Raw genomic sequence first — 24663 nt, forward strand, 5'->3', positions numbered from 1 at the left:
GTTAAAATAACACAGTGCCGAATCTCAAAATAGAGCCTGGTCAGGAATGGGGTAAAATCTTCTGGTCTTAAAGCGGTTAAAATACGCTCATTGAGAATTTTTTTGTCAAAGACATGTAGCTAAATACATTTTGGCCTAAATATATGACAAAAATTGAATATATTGGATATTTTTTAACTGTCAAAGTAGAAAAATATTGTTGTTTTTTCAAAATTTTCGCATTTTTTTATTAATATCGCAAAAAATGAAAAGCGCAGAGGTGATCAAATACCACCAAAAGAAAGCTCTGTTTGTGGGAAAAAAACGACGTAAATTACGTTTGGGTACGGCGTTGCATGACTGCGCAATTGTCAGTTAGTCGCGCAGTGCCAAGTTGCAAAAAGTGGCCTGGATGTTAAGCAGGAAAATCCTCCGGTGGTAAAGCGTTTAAACTAATAACACACAAAGAATGAAATGTTGCCATGTTTATATTGAACACACCATGTAAACATTCACAGTGCAGGTGGAAAAAGTATGTGATCCCTTGGACTTAACTGGTTGAATCTCCTTTGGCAGCAATAACTTCAACCAAACGTTTCCTGTAGTTGCAGATCAGCGGTACACAACGGTCAGGAGTAATTCTTCACCATTCCTCTTTACAGAACTGTTTCAGTTCAGCAATATTCTTGGGATGTCTGGTGTGTGAATCGCTTTCTTGAGGTCATGTCACAGCATCTCAATCGGGTTGAGGTCAGGACTCTGACTGGGCCACTTCAGAAGGCGTATTTTTTTCTGTTTAAGCCATTCTGTTGTTGATTTACTTCTATGCTTTGGGTCATTGTCCTGTTGCAACACCCATCTTCTGTTGGAGCTTCAGCTGGTAGACAGGTGGCCTTAAGTTCTCCTGCAAAATGTCTTGATAAACTTGGGAATTAATTTTTCCTTCGATGATAGCAATTCGTCCAGGCCCTGACGCAGCAAAGCAGCCCCAAACCATGATGCCCCCACCACCATACTTCACAGTTGGGATGAGGTTTTGATGTTGGTGTGCCGTGCCTCTTTTTTGCCACACATAGTGTTGTGTGTTTCTTCCAAACAACTCAACTTTGGTTTCATTTGTCCACAGAATATTTTGCCAGTACTGCTGTGGAACATCCGGGTGCTCTTGTTGCAGCAATGTTTTGTTTGGACAGCAGTGGCTTCCTCTGTGGTTTCCTCCCATGAAATCCATTCTTGTTTAGTGTTTTACGTATTGCAGATTCGCTAACAGGGATGTTAGCATTTGCCAGTGACTTTTGTAAGTCTTTAGCTGACACTCTAGGATTCTTCCTCACCTCATTGAGCCGTCTGCGCTGTGCTCTTGCAGTCATCTTTACATGATGGCCACTCCTAGGGGGAGGAGCCGCAGTGCTGAACTTTCTCCAGTAATAGACAATTTGTCTTACCTTGGACCACAGGTGTCAAACGCAAGGCCCGCGGGCCAAATCCGGCCCTCCAGGCCATTTTATGTGGCCCTCGCACCTCTCCTGCAGCTGCAGGGGAGCTCCAGTCCTCCTCCAGACCTTATACTTTCTGCTTTCCAGCAATGCCTCCAGCTTCTTCCCAGCAGCACCACAAGGTAAGGGAGGTGTACTGTGATGTAAGGGAGGGTGGGGGGGACTCAACTTTTGATGGTGGAGAGAGGCTCTTGACGTCTTGTGAAAGGGTAGGGAATGTTCTTGACATCTAGTCTTACAGATACAACCGGCCCTTTTGAGGGCAATCATAATGCGGATGCGGCCCGCGATTAAATTGAGTTTGACACCCCTGCCTTGGACTGATGAACAGCAAGGCTTTTGGAGATCCTTTTCTAACCCTTTCAAGCTTTATGCAAGTCAACAATTCTTAATCGTAGGTCTTCTGAGAGCTCTTTTGTGCGAGGCGTCATTCACATCAGGCAATGCTTCTTGTGAAAAGCAAACCCAGAACTGGTGTGTGTTTTTTATAGGGCAGGGCAGCTGTAACCAACACCTCCAATCTCATCTCATTGATTGGACTCCAGTTGGCTGACATCTCACTCCAATTAGCTCTCGGAGATGTCCTTAGTCTAGGGGTTCACATACTTTTTCCACCTGCACTGTGAATGTTTACATGGTGTGTTCAATACATGGCAGCAACATTTCATTCTTTGTGTGTTATTAGTTTAAGCAGACTGTGATTGTCTATTGTTGTGACTTAGATGAAGATCAGATCACATTTTATTACCAATTTGTGCAGAAATCCATATCATTCCAAAGGGTTCACATACTTTTTCTTGCAGCTGTGTGTGTGTGTGTGTATATATATATATATATATATATATATATATATATATATATATATATATATATATATATATATATATATATATATATATATATATATATATATATATATGAGAGCGAGAGAGACCAGAGATAGAAAAATAGACAGACCAGAGAGATAGAAAAATAGACAGACCAGAGAGATAGACAAATAGACAGACCAGAGAGATAGACAGACCAGAGAGATAGACAGACAGACCAGAGAGATAGACAGACAGACCAGAGAGATAGACAGATAAATCAGAGATAGACAGACAGGTAGATAAATCAGAGATAGATAGACAGACAGGTAGATAAATCAGAGATAGATAGACAGACAGACCAGAGAGATAGACAGACAGACAGACAGACAGACCAGAGAGATAGACAGACAGACAGACCAGAGAGATAGACAGACAGACAGACCAGAGAGATAGACAGACAGACAGACCAGAGAGATAGACAGACAGACAGACCAGAGAGATAGACAGACAGACAGACCAGAGAGATAGACAGACAGACAGACAGACCAGAGAGATAGACAGACAGACAGACCAGAGAGATAGACAGACAGACAGACCAGAGAGATAGACAGACAGACAGACCAGAGAGATAGACAGACAGACAGACAGACCAGAGAGACAGACAGACAGACAGACCAGAGAGACAGACAGACAGACAGACAGACAGACCAGAGAGATAGACAGACAGACCAGAGAGATAGACAGACAGACCAGAGAGATAGACAGACAGACCAGAGAGATAGACAGACAGACAGACAGACCAGAGAGACAGACAGACAGACCAGAGAGACAGACAGACAGACAGACCAGAGAGACAGACAGACAGACAGACCAGAGAGACAGACAGACAGACAGACCAGAGAGACAGACAGACAGACAGACCAGAGAGATAGACAGACAGACAGACCAGACAGATAGACAGACAGACAGACAGACCAGAGAGATAGACAGATAAATCAGAGATAGACAGACAGATAAATCAGAGATAGACAGACAGATAAATCAGAGATAGACAGACAGATAAATCAGAGATAGACAGACAGATAAATCAGAGATAGATAGACAGATAAATCAGAGATAGACAGACAGACTGACAGACAGGTTGATAAATCAGAGATCAATAGATAGACACACAGGTGCATCTCATAAAATTAGAATTTCTTCAAAAAGTTAATTTATTTCAGTAATAAATTCAAAAAGTGAAACTTGTATATATTATCTATAGATGTTACACACAGAGTGATATATTTAAATTATTTCTTTATTTTAATTTGATGATTATGGATTATAGCGAGTGACACCCCAAACTTTCAGTATCTCATAAAATTAGAATATTACAGAAGACCAATTAAAAAAAAAAGATTTGTAATACAGAAATGTTGTCTTAGTGAGAAGTCTGTCCATGTACAGTATAGGAGAAGTCTGTCCATGTACAGTATAGGATGCACTCAATACTTGGTCGGGGCTAATTTTTCATCAATTACTGCATGAATGTGGCGTGGCATGGAGGCGATCAGCCTGTGGCACTGCTGAGGTGTTATGGAAGCTCAGGTTGCTTTGATAGCGGCCTTCAGCTCCTCTGCATTGTTGGGTCTGGTGTCTCTCATCTTCCTCTTGGCAATACCCCACAGATTGTCTATGGGGTTTAGGTCAGGCGAGTTTGCTGGCCAATCAAGCACAGTGATCCCATGATCATGTGACCAGGTATTGGTAGTTTTGGCAGTGTGGGCGGTGCCAAGTCCTGCTGGAAAATGAAATCAGCATCTCCATAAAGCTGGTCAGCAGAGGGAAGCATGAAGTGCTCTAGAATTTCTTGGTAGAGGGCTGCACTGACTTTGGACTTGATAAAACACAGTGGGCCAACACCAGCCAATGACACGGCTCCCCAAATCATCACTGACTGTGGAAAATTTTGCATTTCATTTGAAAATCAAGGTCCCAGAGTCTGGAGGAGGAGTGGAGAGGCACAGAATCCAAGTTGCATGAGGTCCAGTGTGAAGTTTCCAGTCAGTGATGATTTGGGGAGCCGTGTCATATATATATAATGTATGTATGTATGGGTGTGTGTGTGTGTGTGTATATATAATTAGTAATCGACCAATATCGGTTTTTCATTGCCGATACCGATTATTTTGGTCAATGCATATCGGTAATATTTTTGTACAAAAAAAAATATTTTTTTTTTCTTTGACAGTTACTGTTGTGGAGGGATCTGGGGGTCTAAAAGACCCCAAACCCCTCCTCTGCACTTAAAAGCATTCAAAATGCCAAGTTTGGCTGTTTTGAATGCTGTCATTTTTTTAAATCTGGCGCCGAGTACCCGGAAGTGATATCACTCATGACATCACTTCTGGGGTTTTACAGGGAGACCCAATCAGAGCTGCATGCAGCTTTGATCGGGTCTTCGGCGGCCGTGCAGGCTGGTTGCCCGGGTCTCCCGGTAGGACTGGAGACCCGGGCTAACTGCGGAAGGCGGCGGGGGGGGGGGGGGGTTGGGGTGTCCCCTCCCACTCCTTGTAATGACAGCCGAGCGGCTTCTCAGCCACATCAGTTGTCATTACAAGACAGCCGACCGTCGGCTATGGACGCCGGTACCGGGGTGATGCCTCTAGCTGCAGGGATCACTCCGGGACAAGCACTTTCTGAAATATCGGCAATATCGGTCACCTTGGTGACCTTTGGACACCTTCTCATTCAAAGAGTTTTCTTTATTTTCCTGACTATGAAAATTGTGGAGTCACACTTCAAGAGAAGTCACCTGAAATGGTCTTCACTTCACAGGTGTGCCCTGTCAGGTTTAATTAGTGTGATTTCTTGCCTTATAATTGGGGTTGGGACCATCAGAAGTCAGGTGGATACAGAGCTGATCGTCCTACTGAATAGACTGTTCGAATTTGTATTATAGTAAGAAGTACAGGAAAACGAGTGGCCATCATTACTTTAAGAAATGAAGGTCAGTCAGTCCGAAAAATTGGGAAAACTTTGAAAGTGTCCCCAAGTGCAGTCACAAAAACCATCAATCGCTACAAAGAAACCGGCTGACATGCGGAGCGCCCCAGGAAAGGAAGACCAAGAGTCACCTCTGCTGCGGAGGATAAGTTCATCCGAGTCACCAGCCTCAGAAAATCGCTCAGATTAGAGACCAGGTCAATGGCACACGGAGTTCTAGCAGCAGACACATCTCTAGAACAACTGTTAGAGGAGACTGTGTGAATCCGGCCTTCATGGTAGAATATCTGCTGGGGAAACCACTGCTAAAGAAAGGCAACAAGCAGAAGAGACTTGTTTGGGGTAAAGAACACAAGGAATGGACATTAGACCGGTGGAAATCTGTGCTTTGCTCTGATGAGTCCAAATTTGAGATCTTTGGTTCCAACCACCGTGTCTTTGTGCGACACAGAAAAGGTGAACGGATGGACTCTACATGCCTGGTTCCCACTGTGAAGCATGGCGGAGGAGGTGTGATGGTGTGGGGGGTGCTTTGCTGGTGACACTGTTGGGGATTTATTCAAAATTGAAGGCATACTGAACCAGCATGGCTACCACAGCATCTTGCAGCGGCATGCTATTCCATCCGGTTTGCGTTTAGTTGGACCATCGTTTATTTTTCAACAGGACAATGACCCCAAACACCTCCAGGCTGTGTAAGGGCTATCTGACCAAGAAGGAGAGTGATGGGGGGCTGCGCCAGATGACCTCCACAGTCACCGGATCTGAATCCAATCCAGATGTTTGGGGTGAGCTGGACCGCAGAGTGAAGGCAAAAGGGCCAACAAGTGCTAAGAATCTCTGGGAACTCCTTCAAGACTGCTGGAAAACCATTTCAGGTGACTCCTCTTGAAGTGTGACTCTACAATTCTCATAGTCATGGAAATAAAGAAAACTTTGAATGAGAAGGGGTGTCCAAACTTTTGGTCTGTACTGTGTATGTATGTATGTATGTATGTATGTATTTGGGCTGACTATAGGTTTACCATAGAAAAGTATTATGAGTGAAGTTGAGGGTGGCATTGTACACATATGTGCCCGCTGTCTGTCTGCGCTCCTCCATACATCCTCCCATCCTCCACACAGAGCTATGGATATTTGGGCTGAGCAGCTCCGCTATGAGCACAGCAAGTGATGAGATTCGCACAGCAGCTCTGTGATGCGTCCAAAACCAGAAACCTGATAGTCTCTTCCTCCTGTAGTGGAGGCTTCCCACGTCAGCAGATCTGCAGCTGCTTTAAATAGCCTACAGGGCTCAGGAAACTTTATATATATATATATATATAATATATATATATATATATAATGTATATGTGTGTGTATATATATATATATGTATGTATATAGCACCCCCCCCTACTCTTTAAAATATACCTCAAGGCTGCCACAACTAACCTCTCCTGAAAATGCCAGATATCTGGCTGCCTGAGACCAATAGGCGAGAGAAGTGGAATGGGGATCAATAATTACTTCCCCAGAGGTACCATCTATAGGAATGAACTGCAACTAGAACCTCTCCTAACATTCAATAAAGTTCAGACTGTATATATCAGTGATGGGGGTTGTTTTTGTGACCACCGACACCAATGCTGGGTGTTGTTTTTGTGTCCTCTGACAACAATTCTGGGGGTTTTGATTGCTGTCACTGAGGTGGAGAGGAGAGGATGGAGTAAAGAGTATAGGGAAGGGGAGAGGTAGAAAGGTGGGAATGGAGTGGAGTAAAGAGTATAGAGAGGGGAAGGGGAGAGGTGGAGAGGATGGAGGAGAATACAGAGACCCATCAGCCGCCGGCCTCCCCATACATGACCCATTGGCCTCCCCCGTACATGACCCATCGGCCGCCGGCCTCCCCATACATGACCCATCGGCCTCCCCGTACATGACCCATCGGCCTCCCCGTACATGACCCATCGGCCTCCCCGTACATGACCCATCGGCCTCCCCGTACATGACCCATCGGCCTCCCCGTACATGACCCATCGGCCATCGGCCGCCCCGTACATGACCCATCGGCCGCCCCGTACATGACCCATCGGCCGCCCCGTACATGACCCATCGGCCGCCCCGTACATGACCCATCGGCCGCCCCGTACATGACCCATCGGCCGCCCCGTACATGACCCATCGGCCTCCCCGTCCATGACCCATCGGCCTCCCCGTCCATGACCCATCGGCCTCCCCGTCCATGACCCATCGGCCTCCCCGTCCATGACCCATCGGCCGCCCCGTATATGACCCATCGGCCGCCCCGTACATGACCCATCGGCCGCCCCGTACATGACCCATCAGCTGCCGGCCTCCCCGAGCATGACCCATCGGCCTCCCCGTACATGACCCATCGGCCTCCCCGTACATGACCCATCGGCCGCCCCGTACATGACCGATCGGCCATCCCATACATGATCCATCAGCTGCCGGCCTCCCCGAGCATGACCCATCGGCCTCCCCGTACATGACCCATCGGCCATCGGCCTCCCTGTACATGACCCATCGGCCATCGGCCGCCCCGTACATGAGCCATCGGCCGCCCCGTACATGAGCCATCGGCCGCCCCGTACATGAGCCATCGGCCGCCCCGTACATGAGCCATCGGCCGCCCCGTACATGAGCCATCGGCCGCCCCGTACATGAGCCATCGGCCGCCCCGTACATGAGCCATCGGTCTCCCCGTACATGATCCATCGGCCGCCGGTCTCCCCGTACATGACCCACTGTCTCCCCGTACATGACCCATTGGCCTCCCCGTACATGACCCATTGGCCTCCCCGTACATGACCCATTGGCCTCCCCGTACATGACCCATCGGCCTCCCCGTACATGACCCATCGGCCTCCCCGTACATGACCCATCGGCCTCCCCGTACATGACCCATCGGCCTCCCCGTACATGACCCATCGGCCTCCCCGTACATGACCCATCGGCCTCCCCGTACATGACCCATCGGCCTCCCCGTACATGACCCATCGGCCTCCCCGTACATGACCCATTGGCCTCCCCGTACATGACCCATCGGCCTCCCCGTACATGATCCATCGGCCGCCGGCCTCCCCGTACATGATCCATCGGCCGCCGGCCTCCCCGTACATGATCCATCGGCCGCCGGCCTCCCCGTGCATGACCCATCGGCCGCCAGCCGCCCCGTACATGACCCATCGGCCGCCCCGTACATGACCCATCGGCCGCCCCGTACATGACCCATCGGCCGCCCCGTACATGACCCATCGGCTTTTACTTCCATTATTACCATTATGGGTAATGCTGATGGCTCAGCTTAGTGTTAATGTACTCGGCGGCCCCTCTTCATGAACATATTGCACGCCTGCTGGGATATACCGCGCCGGCCCCCTCACTCCTGTTGGCGCACGTTCCCCCCCCCCCCCCCCCCCACCTTCCCCTTTTTCCCATCTTGAGTATTAGCGCTGCCTGTTTTGAAGGTGTGCACTGCTAAGGGGGGGGGGAGGTGCAGCTCTCTGCCTATCATGCACCTATATGCGTCCACCATCCCTGAGAACTGATGCCTATCGTCACCGCAAACTGCTTCCGGATTGGCTGTCCGACCTTCCAGTTGCTTGGCAACCATTTATCGTCTTCTCTGCTCTTCCTTACCTCCTCACTCGTGTTCACACCAGCTACAATAAGGGAACTTTAATTGTGCAGCTCAGTTGCTCTATCCATCCCCCCCCCCCCCATCACCGTCTGGGGAACGCAGCCTGGAATTAACCTGTTCACTGCTGGACACAGAACATCAACCTTTGATGGTGTCATTGCAGACTTTGCTGCATCCCTTTACTGGATGCCAGAACAGGGGATTCTGGGAGAATTGTGCGCATGAACGCTCGGCTAGCTATAGCATCCTAACAGTAAGACGTTTACAGCAAGGTCAGGGAGAGGACGAGGGAAAATATTCCAAACTGTTCCCAGAATACACCGTACGTGGGGGGCGGTGGGGGCGGCGTGCCCCTGGGCCCCGCTGACTTTACTGGATCCTTTCATCCTTTCATATTCTGAGACACTCACAAGGTTTTCCTATTCCTTATATAAAAGGCCCATTACCTTCTGCAAAAACACCTAGATACTTAGTCCAGAAAATCAAGGGAGGAGCAGGGGGGGGGGGGTGCTCATTCCTTAACCGGCATCCCTCATCCCTTCATCCCTCATCCCTCACCCCTTCATCCCTCACCCCTTCATCCCTCACCCCTTCATCCCTCACCCCTTCATTCCTCACCCCTTCATCCCTCACCCCTTCATCCCTCACCCCTTCATCCCTCACCCCTTCACCCCTCACCCCTTCATCCCTCACCCCTTCATTCCTCACCCCTTCATTCCTCACCCCTTCATTCCTCACCCCTTCATTCCTCACCCCTTCATCCCTCACCCCTTCATCCCTCACCCCTTCATCCCTCACCCCTTCTTCCCTCACCCCTTCATTCCTCACCCCTTCATTCCTCACCCCTTCATTCCTCACCCCTTCATCCCTCACCCCTTCATCCCTCACCCCTTCATCCCTCACCCCTTCATCCCTCACCCCTTCACCCCTCACCCCTTCATCCCTCACCCCTTCACCCCTCATCCCTTCACCCTTCATCATTCATCCCCTTTTCCTTATTAGTTCATCTCTTATTCCCTCATTCCTTATACCTTCATTCCTTATTCCTTCATCTTTCATCCCTTATTCTTTCATCCCTCATCCCTTATCCCTTCATCCCTTCTCCTCCATCCCTTCTCCTCCATCCCTTCTCCTCCATCCCTTCTCCCTCCTTCCCTTCTCCTCCATCCCTTCTCCTCCATCCCTTCTCCCTCCTTCCTTTCTCCTTCGTCCCTTCTCCCTCCTTCCTTTCTCCTTCGTCCCTTATCCCTTCGTCCCTTATCCCTTCGTCCCTTATCCCTTCGTCCCTTATCCCTTCGTCCCTTATCCCTTCGTCCCTTATCCCTTCGTCCCTTATCCCTTCGTCCCTTATCCCTTCGTCCCTTATCCCTTTTTACTTAATCTCTTATTCCCTCATCCCTTCTCCTTCATCCCTTCTCCTTCATCCATTCCCCTTCATCCATTCCCCTTCATCCATTCCCCTTCATCCCTTATACCTTATCCCTTCTCCTTCATCCCTTCCCATTCATCCCTTATACCTTATCCCTTCATCCCTTCCCATTCATCCCTTATACCTTATCCCTTCATCCCTTCCCATTCATCCCTTCATCCCTTATCCCTTCATCCCTTCACCCTTTATTCCCTCACCCCTTCTATCTTATCCCTTCTCCTTCATCTCATATCCCTTCATCTCCTATCCCTTCTCCTTCATCCCTTCTCCTTCATCCCTTCTCCTTCATCCCTTCTCCTTCATCCCTTCTCCCTTATTACTTCACCCCTTATTCCTTCATTCCTCTTCCCTTCATCCGTCTTCCCTTCATCCCTTTCCCTTATTCCGTCATCCTTCATCCCTTATTCTTCCATTCCTTATCCATTCATCTGTTCATCTTTTTTACCTTATCCCTTCATCCTTTATACCTTTTCCCTTTATCCTTCATTCCTCATCCCTTATTCCCTCAACCGTTATTCCTTCATCCGTTCATTGCTTATACCTTATCCTTCATCCCTTATCTTTCATCCCTTATCTTTCATCCCTTATCTTTCATCCCTTATCTGAAGATATTGCAAACTCCTATCTTGGTGGCAAACAAAGCAAAGGTGCCTTAAAGGGTAACTCTCCTTTCATGGAATAAAAAGAAAAAGAAATCTAGCATATAAAAGGAATACACGAGTCATGTTGTAGTTGAATCGTGCTGTACACAGAATGGTATACAGAACACCCCCCCCCTCCTCCAGGTATGTAATTTCCAGCTTGGCTTACTGATTTTCCCAGAAGTCTGCACTAAGATACAAGTCAGATTTTAGGCATCCCCTGCAACAAAAATGTCCTTTATGGTGAGATCCTCCCAATAGGATGCAGACCCTGCCACTTTCCTCATTAGAACCCTGCTGGTGCAGCAGCTGCAATTATAAAATTGCCTCCATTCACATTCACTCTACACAGACAAACGGCTACTTCTACAGAATAACAAAAGATAGGAATCTGCAACAAAGTTTGTTATAATCCCTGCAATGTACAGAGATCACCCATAGGGGGAGGGTTTTTTTTCTCAACAAAAGTTACTCTTTAAGAACAAAACTGTGATATATTGCAACCTCAAAATCAACATGTATGGCTTAGATCACAGGTATCAAACACAAGGCCCGAGGGCCGAATCCGGCCCTCCAGGCCTTTTTTATGTGCCCCTTGCACCTCTCCTGCAGCGGCTGCATCTCCCTCATTTCTGTCCCCACCTTGTCTCAGCAGATGGAGAGAACTCCTCTGCCAGATCTGTGCTTCCCCCTGCAGCTGCAGAAAGCCCCCCCCCCCCCCAACTCAGCAGTTGGCAGCAGAGAGGAGGACACAACTCCTCCTACAGATCCTGCATCTCTCCCTCCTCTCCGCCTCCACTGGTCTCGGCATTCAGCAGACTCTGGCAGATGACTCCAGCCCTACTCCAGACCCTGCAGTTGCTGCGGCCCAGCTCTGCCTCCAGTTTCTTCCCAGCAGCAGCACATGGTAAAGAGGATGCACTGTGATGTAAGGGAGGGTGGGGGCTCTTGACTTCTGATAGTGGTGGGCTACAGATAGAACTGGCCCTCTGAGGGCGACCATAATGCTGATGCGGCCCGCGATTAAATTGAGTTTGACACCCCTGGCGTAGATGAATAATTAAAGCGGAGTTCCACCCTGGGAATACTTTTTTTTAATAAAAATACCCCCGGGACAGTCAGGGCTAGTACATTCCACAATGGCTAGCCTCTGATCTGTCCTGGGTTGCACTTACCTGTTAGGACAAATACTTACCTTGAAAATGTATTGTCCAGCGCTGCCATCTCAGGTGTGGGCAGCTGAAGCCAGCGCGATCCTCTTCTGCATTCTCTTCCGTCTTCTTTGGTCCCGCGATGCACTGCACCGGTCCCGCCGTCACTTCCGGTGCCGCAGCGTCATCCCTGCACAGCTTCTGGGCATGCCCAGAAGCTGTTTAGCAAGGTATGACGGCGCCCGCACCGGAAGTGACGAGCGGGGCGCATTGATTCCTGGGAACGATGACGTTCAGCTCCCAGGAATCATTGCAAAGCCAGGAAGTGACGAATCGCCGTGGCCGCCGAGGGGAGGAAGAAGAAGTTAGGTGAGTATATTATCTTCTAAACCAGGTAAGTTAAAAAAAAAAAATGCGATTATCCATTTGTTTTTCAGGTGACCCGGAGCGAGAAGATGGAGGTAAGTATAATTTTAGGGTGGAACTCTGCTTTAATAGCAGAAAGTAGAAATAGTCCAGTTTCCAATGCCTGTGATGAAGATGGAGCTACACCCGTATTATGCTCAAAGGGTGCTCCAAGTGATCAATGAACACTGCTCCTCCGCCACGCAAAAGGTGGATGCTTACCAGACACGTAGACCTCTCCTACAAGGTCCAGCCACACATCAATAAGCTCAACTTCCCCACTGTGGGCATAGAGATAGAATTCCCTTCCAAGAATCCGCATGTCAAATGGATCATCAGAAGGAATTCCAGGATATACAGCAGGTTGAATATCGGACACCATACATCAGCCAGACATGTATGGAGAAAGGAATACGTGTGCTTTATTAAAATAATAATAATGATCTATATACAGATGTGTTAAACTTCAGGCATTCAGTAAAAAATCATACAGCGCCCCCCGGCGGTCGTGCTGACATCACCACCATTTCCTCCACCCCTATTCTAGGCACAGCCGCACCAGGATTTCCACTCTCCAGTTTTAGTAAATCGACCCCTTGGTGTCTGAGTCTCACAGCTTCTCTGTGCCCATTGCAGTCCTCGTCCGTGTCGGTGGAATGGAAGTGGGGGACAAAAGCTAATACCTTGCCTAGAACCCCATTGTGCCTTCATCTGTCTCAGACATTCGAATGGTTCGGCGTGGATTTACCTCCCATAAATCAAACATTTTTTATTTGTGAAAAAAGTACATTTGTGACCGTCTCAGTCAGGTCTCCATCTATGCAAAGAACGTATATTGGATTAAGATAAAGATATGGCAATGTGTATGTAACTTCTATGGTGGGGGGCGAATGTGTTCTACCTGTCAATCACGGCAATGTGACTGGTAGATTGTGCCGCCGGTTCCCATTCCTGACGCTCAGACCTCCGATTAGGTTGGCATTGTGAATGCAGAGCTGAGGGAAGTTTTATGGGCCATACACACTATACAACTGTCTTTGGATTTTTACCTTTAGATTTACCAAAACCATATAATATGAGGTCAAACCTAAACACTTTTAATGTGTATGCAGTCAGGCCGGCCTTTTCACTACATAGTTGAAGGTAAATCTAAAGGAAATCTACCAACAAAAGTTGTATAGTGTGTATCCAGCTTAAGGCTCCATTCACACCTGAGCGTATTGCTTTCAGGCGGTTTCTTAGGCGTTTTCCAGGCTTTTTTTGGGGGTATTTGGAGGCAGGCATTGACATCTAACAAAAACGCTTGCAAAATGCCAAAAAAGAAGCTCATGTACTTTTTTTGAGCTTCAGACATTTTGCTTTAGGCGACAAAACGCTCATATAATATGTGAACAGGGGCCATTGAAATGAATGGGATTTTGCTTGTTGGACGTTTTGAGACTTCAGAGATGAACGTTTTACAAGCTGAAAAATGCTCAGGTGTGAACAGGGCCTTAGGTTCCTCCTCAACTCTGGCTTGTCATGTGAAGGAGGTCTAGAAGGGCTTCCTCACTGGGTGCAGCTGCATCTAAGGTCTGGTGAGGGAATTTTACTGTAGGGGGGAAAATCCGTGCTGTGGTGCTGACCTCTGAACTCTGCGTTACTAACTACTGACCTCCTGAACCTTGTTTTCCTTCTGAACTCTGCGTTATCTACTACTGACCCCTGAACTCTGCATCACTTACTACTGACCGCTGAACTCTGCGTTACTACTGACCGCTGAACTCTGCATCACTTACTACTGACCGCTGAACTCTGCATCACTTACTACTGACCGCTGAACTTTGCATCACTTACTACTGACCGCTGAACTCTGCGTTACTACTGACCGCTGAACTCTGCGTTACTACTGACCGCTGAACTCTGCATTACTTGCTACTGACCCCTGAACGCTGCGTCGCTTACTACTGACCCCTAAACTCTGCATTATCTACTACTGACCCCTTAATTCTGCATCACTTACTACTGACCCCTGAACTCTGCGTTACTAACTACTGACCTCCTGAACCTTGTTTTCCTTACTTCTGAACTCTGCGTTATCTACTACTGACCCCTGAAATCGGCATCACTTGCTACTGACCCCTGAACTCTGCATCACTTACTACTGACCCCTGAACTCTGCATCACTTACTACTGACCCCTGAACTCTGCATTACTTGCTACTGACTCCTGAACTCTGCATCACTTGCTACTGACCCCTGAACTCTGCATCACTTACTACTGACCCCTGAACTCTGCATCACTTACTACTGACCCCTGAACTCTGCATCACTTGCTACTGACCCCTGAACTCTGCATCACTTGCTACTGACCCCTGAACTCTGCGTCACTTACTACTGACCCCTGAACTCTGCATCACTTACTACTGACCCCTGAACTCTGCATCACTTACTACTGACCCCTGAACTCTGCATCTTTTACTCCTTACCCCTGAACTCTGCATCTCCTTCTACTGACCCCTGAACTCTGCATCACTTACTACTGACCCCTGAACTCTGCATCTTTTACTACTGACCCCTGAACTCAGCATTACTTGTGACCATCACACACTGTGTTACGAACTCCTGACCCCTTGGCATTGTGTGTTACATACTACTGACCCCTGCTCTCTTCAAACCTGCCTTCCTTCCTTTTTTTTTTTTTTTTTTTTTGGGGCCTTGCTAGGTAATTTTCTTAAACTAGAAAGTGTGCTGCCCCCTGGTGAACTTTGGTCTCTTCCATGTTGAGGTAGATCTCTATCCCTCCAGGGTTGCCTACCCCCTGCTAAAGAGCATCATTGGGAGGTGCTGTGTCTGTGCCCGTCCTATCATTGATTCATTATGGCTGACACACAAATCCCGGGGAGGAAAACTTCTGCTGGTTCTGGATCCAGTTATGACCACCTAAAATTTGTAACTCTTTCAGCGATGTTTGGATCTCTATGTAATATTTCTCATTGTTTCCTTTTCCAGGTATGTCAACACACTCCTGAAGCTCATCCCCCAGGCGCTCGGCCTTCAGGAACAACTACAGCAAGCTGTGCAGAACGGCGACATCGAGACCTCGCACGGCATCTGCCGAGTTATAGTTGCACTCGGAGAGAACCATTCGCGGTATGTAGGGGTTTCTGCACCGCAAACCACAGTCACACATTTCACACCAATACCTTTCTAGGACTGATTTTGATAAGCCAGGAGAAGTAAATAAAAAGAATATATAAGCCCTAAATACGAAGATTAAAGTATAACTAAAGGCAAAACTTTTTTTTTTTTTTCATTTTGGATAGAGTGGAGAGGGGTTAGAACTTTTGTCAGTTTTTATTGCTGTGCCCCGGTTAGGGAGATTCCCCCTCTTTTTGTCCAGTTTATCATTGGAAGTGAAAGTAAAAGAAAATCCCAAATTTTGGGTTGTCCCCAGAAAAATAATAGAGGGGAAATCTTCTGATGGGGACACTTTTGGCACTTTTCCACTGCAAGTACCGGCTCGGCTCTACTCGGCCCTGCTTGGCCCGGTTTGCTTTTCCACTGCTGGTACCGCATGGTACGGTGTTGGAACGGTTCGCTACGGTACGGTATAGGTTTGCTTTTCCACTAAAGTAGTACTAAAGTTAAGTGGGTGGGATAACAACAGGGTGGGTGGGATTCTCTGACCAATCAGTGGCTAGTAGTGACTGCATGCAAAGGATTGTGGGATATGGTACAGGGTATGGTACCTCTTGGAACCACAATGGAGGTGGTAATGTTTTTGAGAGCCGTACCGTTCGGTTCCATGCAGTGGAAAAGCGCCGCCGTACCGAACCGCTCCTACACCGTACCATGCGATACCAGCAGTGGAAAAGCACAAAAGCGAGCCGAACCGTTCGGTTCCATGCAGTGGAAAAGCGCCATTTGTTCTGGTGACCTGGAGGGATCCTGAAGAGATTTCCGTAACCACTTTAAGACCACAATACATATATATATATATACGTTGTGGCTTTGGAGTGGTTTACTGGGATTATGGCTGAAGATATCATCCATAACCCCGGTATTGTTTTTTGCAGCCAGTGGCTGGCTTTCTTTTTGATCGCTTTCAGAAAGAAGTGGCATGAGGGGACGCCCAACCTCCCCCCGCTCTCCAGTATTTCTCAGGCTTACCGTTTCCGCCAGTTCGCCCCGAGAAACAATCCCACGGTGTGGCCCAGGTAGACCCTCTCTGATCACCTCTATTGTCTTGGAGGACCGGAGCGATGTCATGACATCACTTTCGGTACAGGCTGGAAGTAAATCATTTTTTTTTTTAAAGACAAAGATTTTATATATATATATATATATATATATATATATATATATATATATATATATATATATTTTTTTTTTTTTTGTTCTTTTGCTTTTAAAGATAAAGAAAAGATTTGGGGTCTCTTTGACCCAAGATCTCTCCATAAAGAGGGCCTGTCATCCTTATTACTAATACAAGGAATGTTTACATTGGCTAACTGACTTTGACAGCAGTGGGAGCCAATGGCACCACTGCTGTGTCTCAGCCAATTAGGAGGGAGAGTCCCGGATGGCTTAGGGACTCGTGGACATTGCTGGATAGAGATGGGGCTCAGGTAAGTATTAAGGGGTGCGGGGGAGGCTGCTGCACACAGAAGGCTTTTTATCTTAATTAATAGAATGCACCTTCTGCCTTTACAACCAGTTTAATTCCAAAGATCCACCTCCAAAGACTGTGAATATCGAGGCTCTTGTTCTAAATCATGGGAGGTGTGTTGTCCTTCATTGGTCAGTCAAAGATTGGGAAGTTCCCCTGGGGTGGGATTTTTTAGGCACAACAGACTAAATAAATATGATTGAAATACTAATATTTTATTAAACATAGATATACAAAAATATGAAGTTTAAAAACATTGGTCAGTCTTATCTTCAAAGTTCTCTTACCACATCGCTTTCCTCAGATAACTGTGTTCATTGTGTTAGCTACAGAATCTCCAATCTTCTCTCTCTGTCTTCACTCACAGGGCTCTCTTGGATCAGGTGGATCACTGGCAAAGTTTTCTGGCACTGGTTAATATGATCATGTTCTGCACTGGTATTCCGGGTCATTATCCAGTCAACGAGACCACCAGCTCCCTCACATTGACCTTCTGGTACACCCTGCAGGTTTGTGTTCTTCATGTCATCATCTTATATGTAGTGCAAGGCCTTGCCTAATTGGATACAATTGAAATTTGTTTAGTTTTGACCTCATATTATATGATTATTGGTAAATCTAAAGGAAAATTGTACAAGTGCATTGAACATGTATGGCCAGCCTTAGGCTCCTTTCTCACTTGTGTGACCTGGACACGACTTGAATGCCTGTGTAAACTTGAGGTCTATGGACCTCAAGTCGCATCAAAGCCAGATTTAAAAAAATGACCGCATTCAAAACAGCCAAACTTGGCGTTTTGAATGCTTTTAACCACTTAAGCCCCGGAAGATTTTACCCCCTTCCTGACCAGGGCCTATTTTGCGATTCGGCACTGCGTGATTTTAACGGACAATTGCGCGGTCGTGCAACGCTGTACCTAAACAAATTTGACGTCCTTTTTTTCCCACAAACAGAGCTTTCTTTTGGTGGTATTTGATCACCTGTGCTTTTTTTTTTTTTTTTTTTGATCATGCGCTATAAACAAAAAGCGTCAATTTTGCAAATATAACAATATTTTTCAAATTTTTTTTATATGAAATTCCCCCAAAAAAAATGTAAAAATCAAAATTTTTAACATTTTAGGCCAATTTGTTTTATGCTACATATGTTTGGTAAAAAAAAATCGCAAAAAGCGTATTTTGATTGGTTTGCGCAAAAGTTATTGCGTTTACTTACTAAGGGAAAGATTTTTGTCATTTTTGATGTTTTTTTTTTTTTTTTTTTTTTTTTTTAACGAGTAATGGCGGCGATCTGCGATTTTTTTTTTTTTTTTTCAGGACTGCGACATTTCGGCGGACAAATCGGACCCTTGACTGACACTTTTGGCACTTTTGGGGTTACCAGTGACATTACTACAGTAATCAGTGCTATACATATGCACTGTTACTGTAAAATTACACTGGCAGTGAAGGAGTTAACTTTATTGGAGAGGGAGGGGTTAAGTGTGTCCCTAGGGGTGTGTTTCTAACTGTGATTGGCTGTGGCTTGAGGTGTAAGAACAGAGATCAACGGTCCTACATAGCAGAACCATTTGATCTCCATTCTTACACAGGGAAGAATGACAGGCGACTTTGTTTACATTAACCGCCTGCCTTTCTTCCGGTGTAACGGAAGATCACGAGTGCACACGCGCAGGGGGTCCGTGCCTCCGGCGGCGCGCGCTCGCTCCCTAGACCCTCACAGGCTAGCGATGTAGCCCTACATTGCTTTGCCTGTGAGGGGCTGACTGCCGACGTAAATAGTCGTGCGGCGTTCGGCAAGCGGTTAAGTGCAGAGGAGGGGTTTGGGGTCTTTTAGACCTCCAGATCCCTCCACAAGAGTACCTGTCAAGTGATAAAAATAAAAAATAATTTTATTTTTTAAATGTACGAAAATATCGGCCGATACCGATACGCGATTACCAAAGTATCTGTATCGGCAATGAAAAAACGATCTACTTCAGTCATGTGACTCATTTGGAACATTCATAAATTCAATTCCAGCACCCCATTCTTCGAAGTCTATCACATGGGTTGTTCTCAGTTTTTCCTCCTCTCTCCTCTTCTCCCACAGGATGATATCCTGTCTTTTGATACGGAGAAGCAGACTGTGTATCTGCAGGTGTATAGGCCGGTCTATTTCCAGCTGGTGGATGTGTTGTTGCAAAAGGCGCAGTTCCCCACTGATGATGAGTATGCCTCCTGGTCCTCTGATGAGAAGGAACAATTCCGAATATACAGGTACGGGGATAATAAACAGATATTTATAGTTTTTGTTCTAGTCTGTGCAGTCATACTTCAGTTGATAGGAATAGCAGGACTTTCAGACTACAAGTGACTGAAAACATTAGATATTGGAAATCATATTCTTTCCAAGATTTTAGGTTAAATAACCCAGTAATTTGTATTGATTTCATAAATGGGTAATCGTTGTCATTTTAATTGTTGTTTTCTCTTTCGTTCATTGACGGATACAGCTCCTGATATTCACAACCATTAGGTTATACTGCCCCCTATATGGAGTAGGACGCTAGGCAGAAAATAATTCTGGCTACACCCATGGGCAGTCCCAGGGGGTATACTCCTTCTCTCTGCTATCGGTACTCTATAGGTTTTTATTCTGCTTAGTCAGGAGTAAGGAACTATTTCCTTGCTGGCATCTTTGGTCCTGGCAAAAAATGTTTAGATCGAAAATGTTTTTCTCCTGTATTTTTCCTGTGAGATCTACAGTCAACTGCCGGCGACAGGCTCGATAATCTAGATCCAGTGGTCACCCCAGTCTGGCCAGACCTCCGCTCCGTGCTAGGTTGGCCGCGACATAGCACTATGGACGGGGGCTTGACTTGAGTTGCATCATTCCTCCTGGCTGACAGCCCCCCATTTTGATGGAGAGGGGTTCTGTCTGAAACGGTGACCGCCTAAGTCCTGGTATTGTGAGAAGCTGTCCCCCCTCTCCTTCTGGAGGGTTTTGGGGTGGACATGGGCCCCTCCTCGGGATGGTCAGACCCCTGAGTTTCCCTCCTGCCCGCCTCTCCCCGTCCACGCTGGGGCTATTTAGGTGATTTGAACACTTTCCTGGTGATTTGGGCCGGGGGGTGCGCTGCCGGCAACTGGACGATCTATTGTGCGGAGGTGGGGGGGGGGGGTAGTACCTGGTGGGGGATGATATTGGAGCCCTGTGGGTGGGAGCCCCTCCTCATCCCCTGGTGCTGACTCCTGGATCATTTTACTTCCTGATCTCCGCACGGTTAGTGCAAGATTATCCTGGTGGCTGCAGGTGCCTGTTTCTGTGGGTCTTGAGTCTAGTGGGGTCCTGTCCCTCTCTTCTGAGGATCTCTTGGTGCTTTGTGCCTGGCAACCGGATGGTGCTGCCAGCGCAGTGGGGGTTGTCCCTTAGCAGAGTTTTTTTACACTTTTTGTGGGGTCCCCCTGGTGACTCATGGCGTTTTTGGAGCACATTTAGTCACCTGCTCCCTCTCTCTGAGGCTACGGGGCACTTAGGGTCCCAACCATCCATTCATCCATGCACTGAAGGCGGTCCTGGAGACCCTTGCGTCCCGGGTGGAGGTGGCTTGTGGGGGACGGGCTAGCAAAAAGTGCATGAGACCCTGAAGATGGAGGACGCAGCTGAAGCTGTGATGAAGGCAGCAGTCCCAAGCCAATCAAAAGTGGTAAAGGGGTTTCTTTCCCTGCCTATTTTGACAGAATTCTCGCTAAAGAGTGGGGACGACCAAAGCGTCTCTGTGGGTTTCCATAAGTGCTTTACTAGGCGTTACCCCTATGAGGAGTCCCTTCTTAATAAGTGGACTTTGCCACCGGGGGTGGACCCTCCGGTTTCCAGATTTTACAAGGCAACCAACCATGATTCTGGTTGAAGAGTCCCCAACCTTTAAGGATCCAGCTGACCAGAAGGCGGAGGCTGTGGCCCGCACTATGTACACTCTGGCTGGTTCAGCAATGAGGCCGGTATTCACTATTGCCCTAGTGTCACAAACTTTGACCGAGTGGGCTAAGCTCCTACATCGTGACCTGGAGGGGAAACTGATCCCCCCTGCCTTTGCCGAACTGGTGGACCAGCTGGTCCAGGGGCTGGAGTTTCTGTGATGCCTCTTTGGATGTGGCTCCCCTGATGGCTCGCCTCTGTTTTGGCAGTGGTCCTTCAGTGTGTTTTTTGGCTCAAGTGCTGGTCTGCGGATCAGACTTCAAAAAAGGCCTTGTCTGATCTTCCTTTTCAAGGAGATCGCCTGTTTGGAGCTACCCTGGATGAAATCATTAAAGGTCTCACAGGGCGGAAGAGTACTTTTTCTTCCGCAGGCTACTAAGGGCAATGAATCTCGTCGTAGACGTGGACCTTCCTTCTTAGCTCATAAGAAGTTTTCGCCCCTCGGGGTCAACTGACAAGGGCTTGAACTATTTCAGGGCCTCTTCTGGAGGATCCAAATGAACCTGGTCTGTCAAGCCAAGATCGGGCTTCTCCAGACCCAGTGACAAGGCTCCTTCGGCATGAAGGTGCGCCCTCACCCGTATCGAGGGTGGGGGGACGTCTTTACTGGTTTCCGGACCTGTAGACCTCCAAGGTGCAAGACAAGTGGGTCCACAAAGTCATTCGTTTTGCTCTTGTCCTCCGGCAAGGTTTTTTCCTTCCAACTTTCATCTGTCCCCAGACCACTTACAGGGCCTGTTTTAGGGCGGTACAAGACCTGTTCTATCAAGGGGGGATTGTCCCGGTTCCGACCTCAGAACGTTTTCAGGGTTTTTACTCAAACTTGTTCACAGTTCACCGGAAGAGAAGGCAAAGTGTGTCCAATCCTGGACCTCAAGGCGCTAAGCTGCTTTGTGCTGGTACAGAAGTTCAGAATGGAGTTCATTCGAACGGTGGTGGCATCCTTGCGTCAGGGGGATTTCCTCGCCTCTATCGATATTAAGGATGTCTACCTTCACATTCCAATATTAGTCTGTCACCGGCGTTTTCTCTGATTTGCTGTGGAGAGGAGCATTATCAGTTTGTAGCAGTACCCTTTGGTCTCTCATCTGCACCTCGGGTCTTCACAAAAGTGTTAGCCCCAAGGCTAGCTTTGCTACTCCAATGGGGATCGTGGTACTGGGCTATTTGGACAATCTCCTTCTGCAAGCGGAGTCTCCCTCTGCTATGGTGGAGAACCTGGAGGTCACAATACGACCTCTGTGAGAGTTACATTTTCAGAAGTCTGCTCTGGTACTGTCCAGAAAGCTGGACTATCTGGGCCTGACTCTGGACCCGTCCTTTGCCAGAGTTCTCCTTCCTCTGGAGAAACTCCAGAAATTGCAGGCTGCAATTTGCCTCCTGCTGTCCAACAAATGGTCATCCATCCGGACTTGCAATCGGGTGCTGGGCCTGATGGTGTCTACCTTCGAGGCGGTTCCGTTTGCAGAGTTCCATATGAGATCCCTACAAAGGGAATTTCTGACCAATTGGGAAAAGACTCCGCAGTCTCTGGATGATCTGATCCAGCTGAGATGGGACATGAAGGAGTCCCTGATATGGTGGCTTTGTGCTCTGTTGCTTCGGCTGGGAAATTCCTTCCTCCCCCTGTATTAGACAGTGGTCACCACAGATGCCAGCCTGTCTGGCTTGGGAGGCAGCCTCGGCAAGCATTCTGCTCAGGGGATCGGGACGCTGGAAGAGTCCAGACTCCTAATCAATGTCTTAGAACTCCGAGTGATCAGACTGTGTCTGGATCGTTGGACAGATCGTCTTCAGGGTTGTTGTCCAGTGCGCATTCATCCAGACAATGCCACAGCCGTGGCTTATGTCAATAATCAAGGGGGCACAAGTATAGTCCTGGGGGCTCTGGAGCTAGCCAGCATTCTAAGGTGGGCAGAAAAGTTTGTTTCAGCCCTCTCCACTGTGCACATTCCCGGAATGGAAAATTGGCAAGCGGACTACCTCAGTCGGCAGGCGTTTGGACCACGGGAAGTGGTCCCTTCATCTAGAGGTGTTTTATCAGCGGGCACCCCCGAGGTGGATCTGTTGATGTCTCGGCTAAACAGAAAGGTGCAGAGGTTTGTGGCTTGGATAAGAAGTCCTCTGGCGGATGCCACAGACGCGCTGGTGGTGCCGTGGGGTCAGTATCGTCTGATTTACGCCTTCCCTCCTCTCAAGCTTCTGCCAAGACTTCCATGCAGGAGCGAGACAGAAGGGATTCCGGTCATCTTAGTGGCAGCTTCCTCTCAGGGAGGATTTGCTGTCCCAAGGACCGATCTTCTATCCTGCTTTACAGACGCTGATTTGACGGCTTGGCTGTTGAATGCCAGGTGCTAAAGGATAGGGGTTTATCTGAGTCGGTGATTCCTGCACTGTTGAAAGTTAGGAAATCTACCTCTAGGAAGATCTATCATCGTATGTGGAAGACGTACATTGCGTGGTGTGAGTCTCTTGGGGTTCTTCCTTGCTCCTTCTCTGTGGCTCATGTCTGGACCTTCCTTCAACGGGGGGGTTGAACAGAAATTGGCCTTGAGTATAATCAAGGGCCAGGTGTGGGCTTTGGCGGCCTTCTTCCAACGACCTTTGGCCACACACTCCCTGGTGCGTACCTTTATTCTGGATGTCTGACATTTGGTTCCCCCAGTGCGGGTTCTGTTGCCGCCTTGGGATGCTAATTTGGTGTTTTCAGCTCTACAGAAGCGTCCCTTTGAAAATTTTCAGGAGATTCCCCTGCCTACGCTGTTCCAGAAGGTGGTCTTTTTAGTGGCCTAGTGTCCTACTCCTGTAGGGGGCAGGATAACCCAATGGTTATGAATATCAGGAGCTTTGTCCGTCAATGAACATCAGAGAAATGGATTTTACGGTAAGTCAAGAATCCCATTATTAGTGTTGACACGAGCCTAGGTGTAGATATAGGGGGTGGGGGGATAAGGGGGTCCAAACCCTCTTCCAGTGTTCCACAAAGCAGCAGCTAGGGATGCATGCAGTTAAGTACAATGGGCTTCAATAACCAAAACCATTTAGAAACTTATTTCAACTGTAAATATATAAAGCTAGCTGAAGCAGATGTGGAAGTGGTAGGTACATTTTGCAGGGCACAGTGATTGACTGGGTGACGTCAGTGGCAGAGGGATTCACAGGAAAGGGAAAAGTTTGTCATGTGATCTGCATCTCCTCTCTAGGCAGTGGTGGCATGGTGGAGACCTATTCCCCCGAACCGTCGCTGGGCAGTGGTAATGTGGTACAGGAACATCTGCTGGGACTATTGCTCTGCATTGGTGGGAAGGTGGAGGCACATTCCCCCATACCATCACTGGGCAGTGGTGATACAGTGAAGGCGTATCTCCTGGCACCATTGCTGGGCATTAGTGGTAAGGTGGGGGCACATTTTCCCATAACATTACTGGGCAGTGGTGATACAGTGTAGACACATCTCCTGGGACCATTGTTGGGCATTAGTGGTAAGGTGGAGGCACATCCCCCCATAC

The 24663-nt window shown here is 47.8% G+C and overlaps 1 protein-coding gene across 1 annotated transcript in view; it reads left to right on the forward strand.

Moving 5' to 3' along the window:
- IPO13 (importin 13) overlaps positions 1-24663 on the forward strand; it is a 126153-nt gene that overhangs the window by 22276 nt on the left and 79214 nt on the right. Inside the window, 3 exon segments of the mRNA XM_082265019.1 lie at positions 15535-15675; positions 17562-17703; positions 19286-19452. Of these exon segments, the coding sequence (XP_082121145.1) occupies positions 15535-15675; positions 17562-17703; positions 19286-19452 (450 nt within the window).

This window comes from Pelophylax lessonae (genome assembly GCF_965119305.1).
Source record: "Pelophylax lessonae genome assembly, chromosome: 8".
Lineage (NCBI taxonomy): Eukaryota > Metazoa > Chordata > Amphibia > Anura > Ranidae > Pelophylax > Pelophylax lessonae.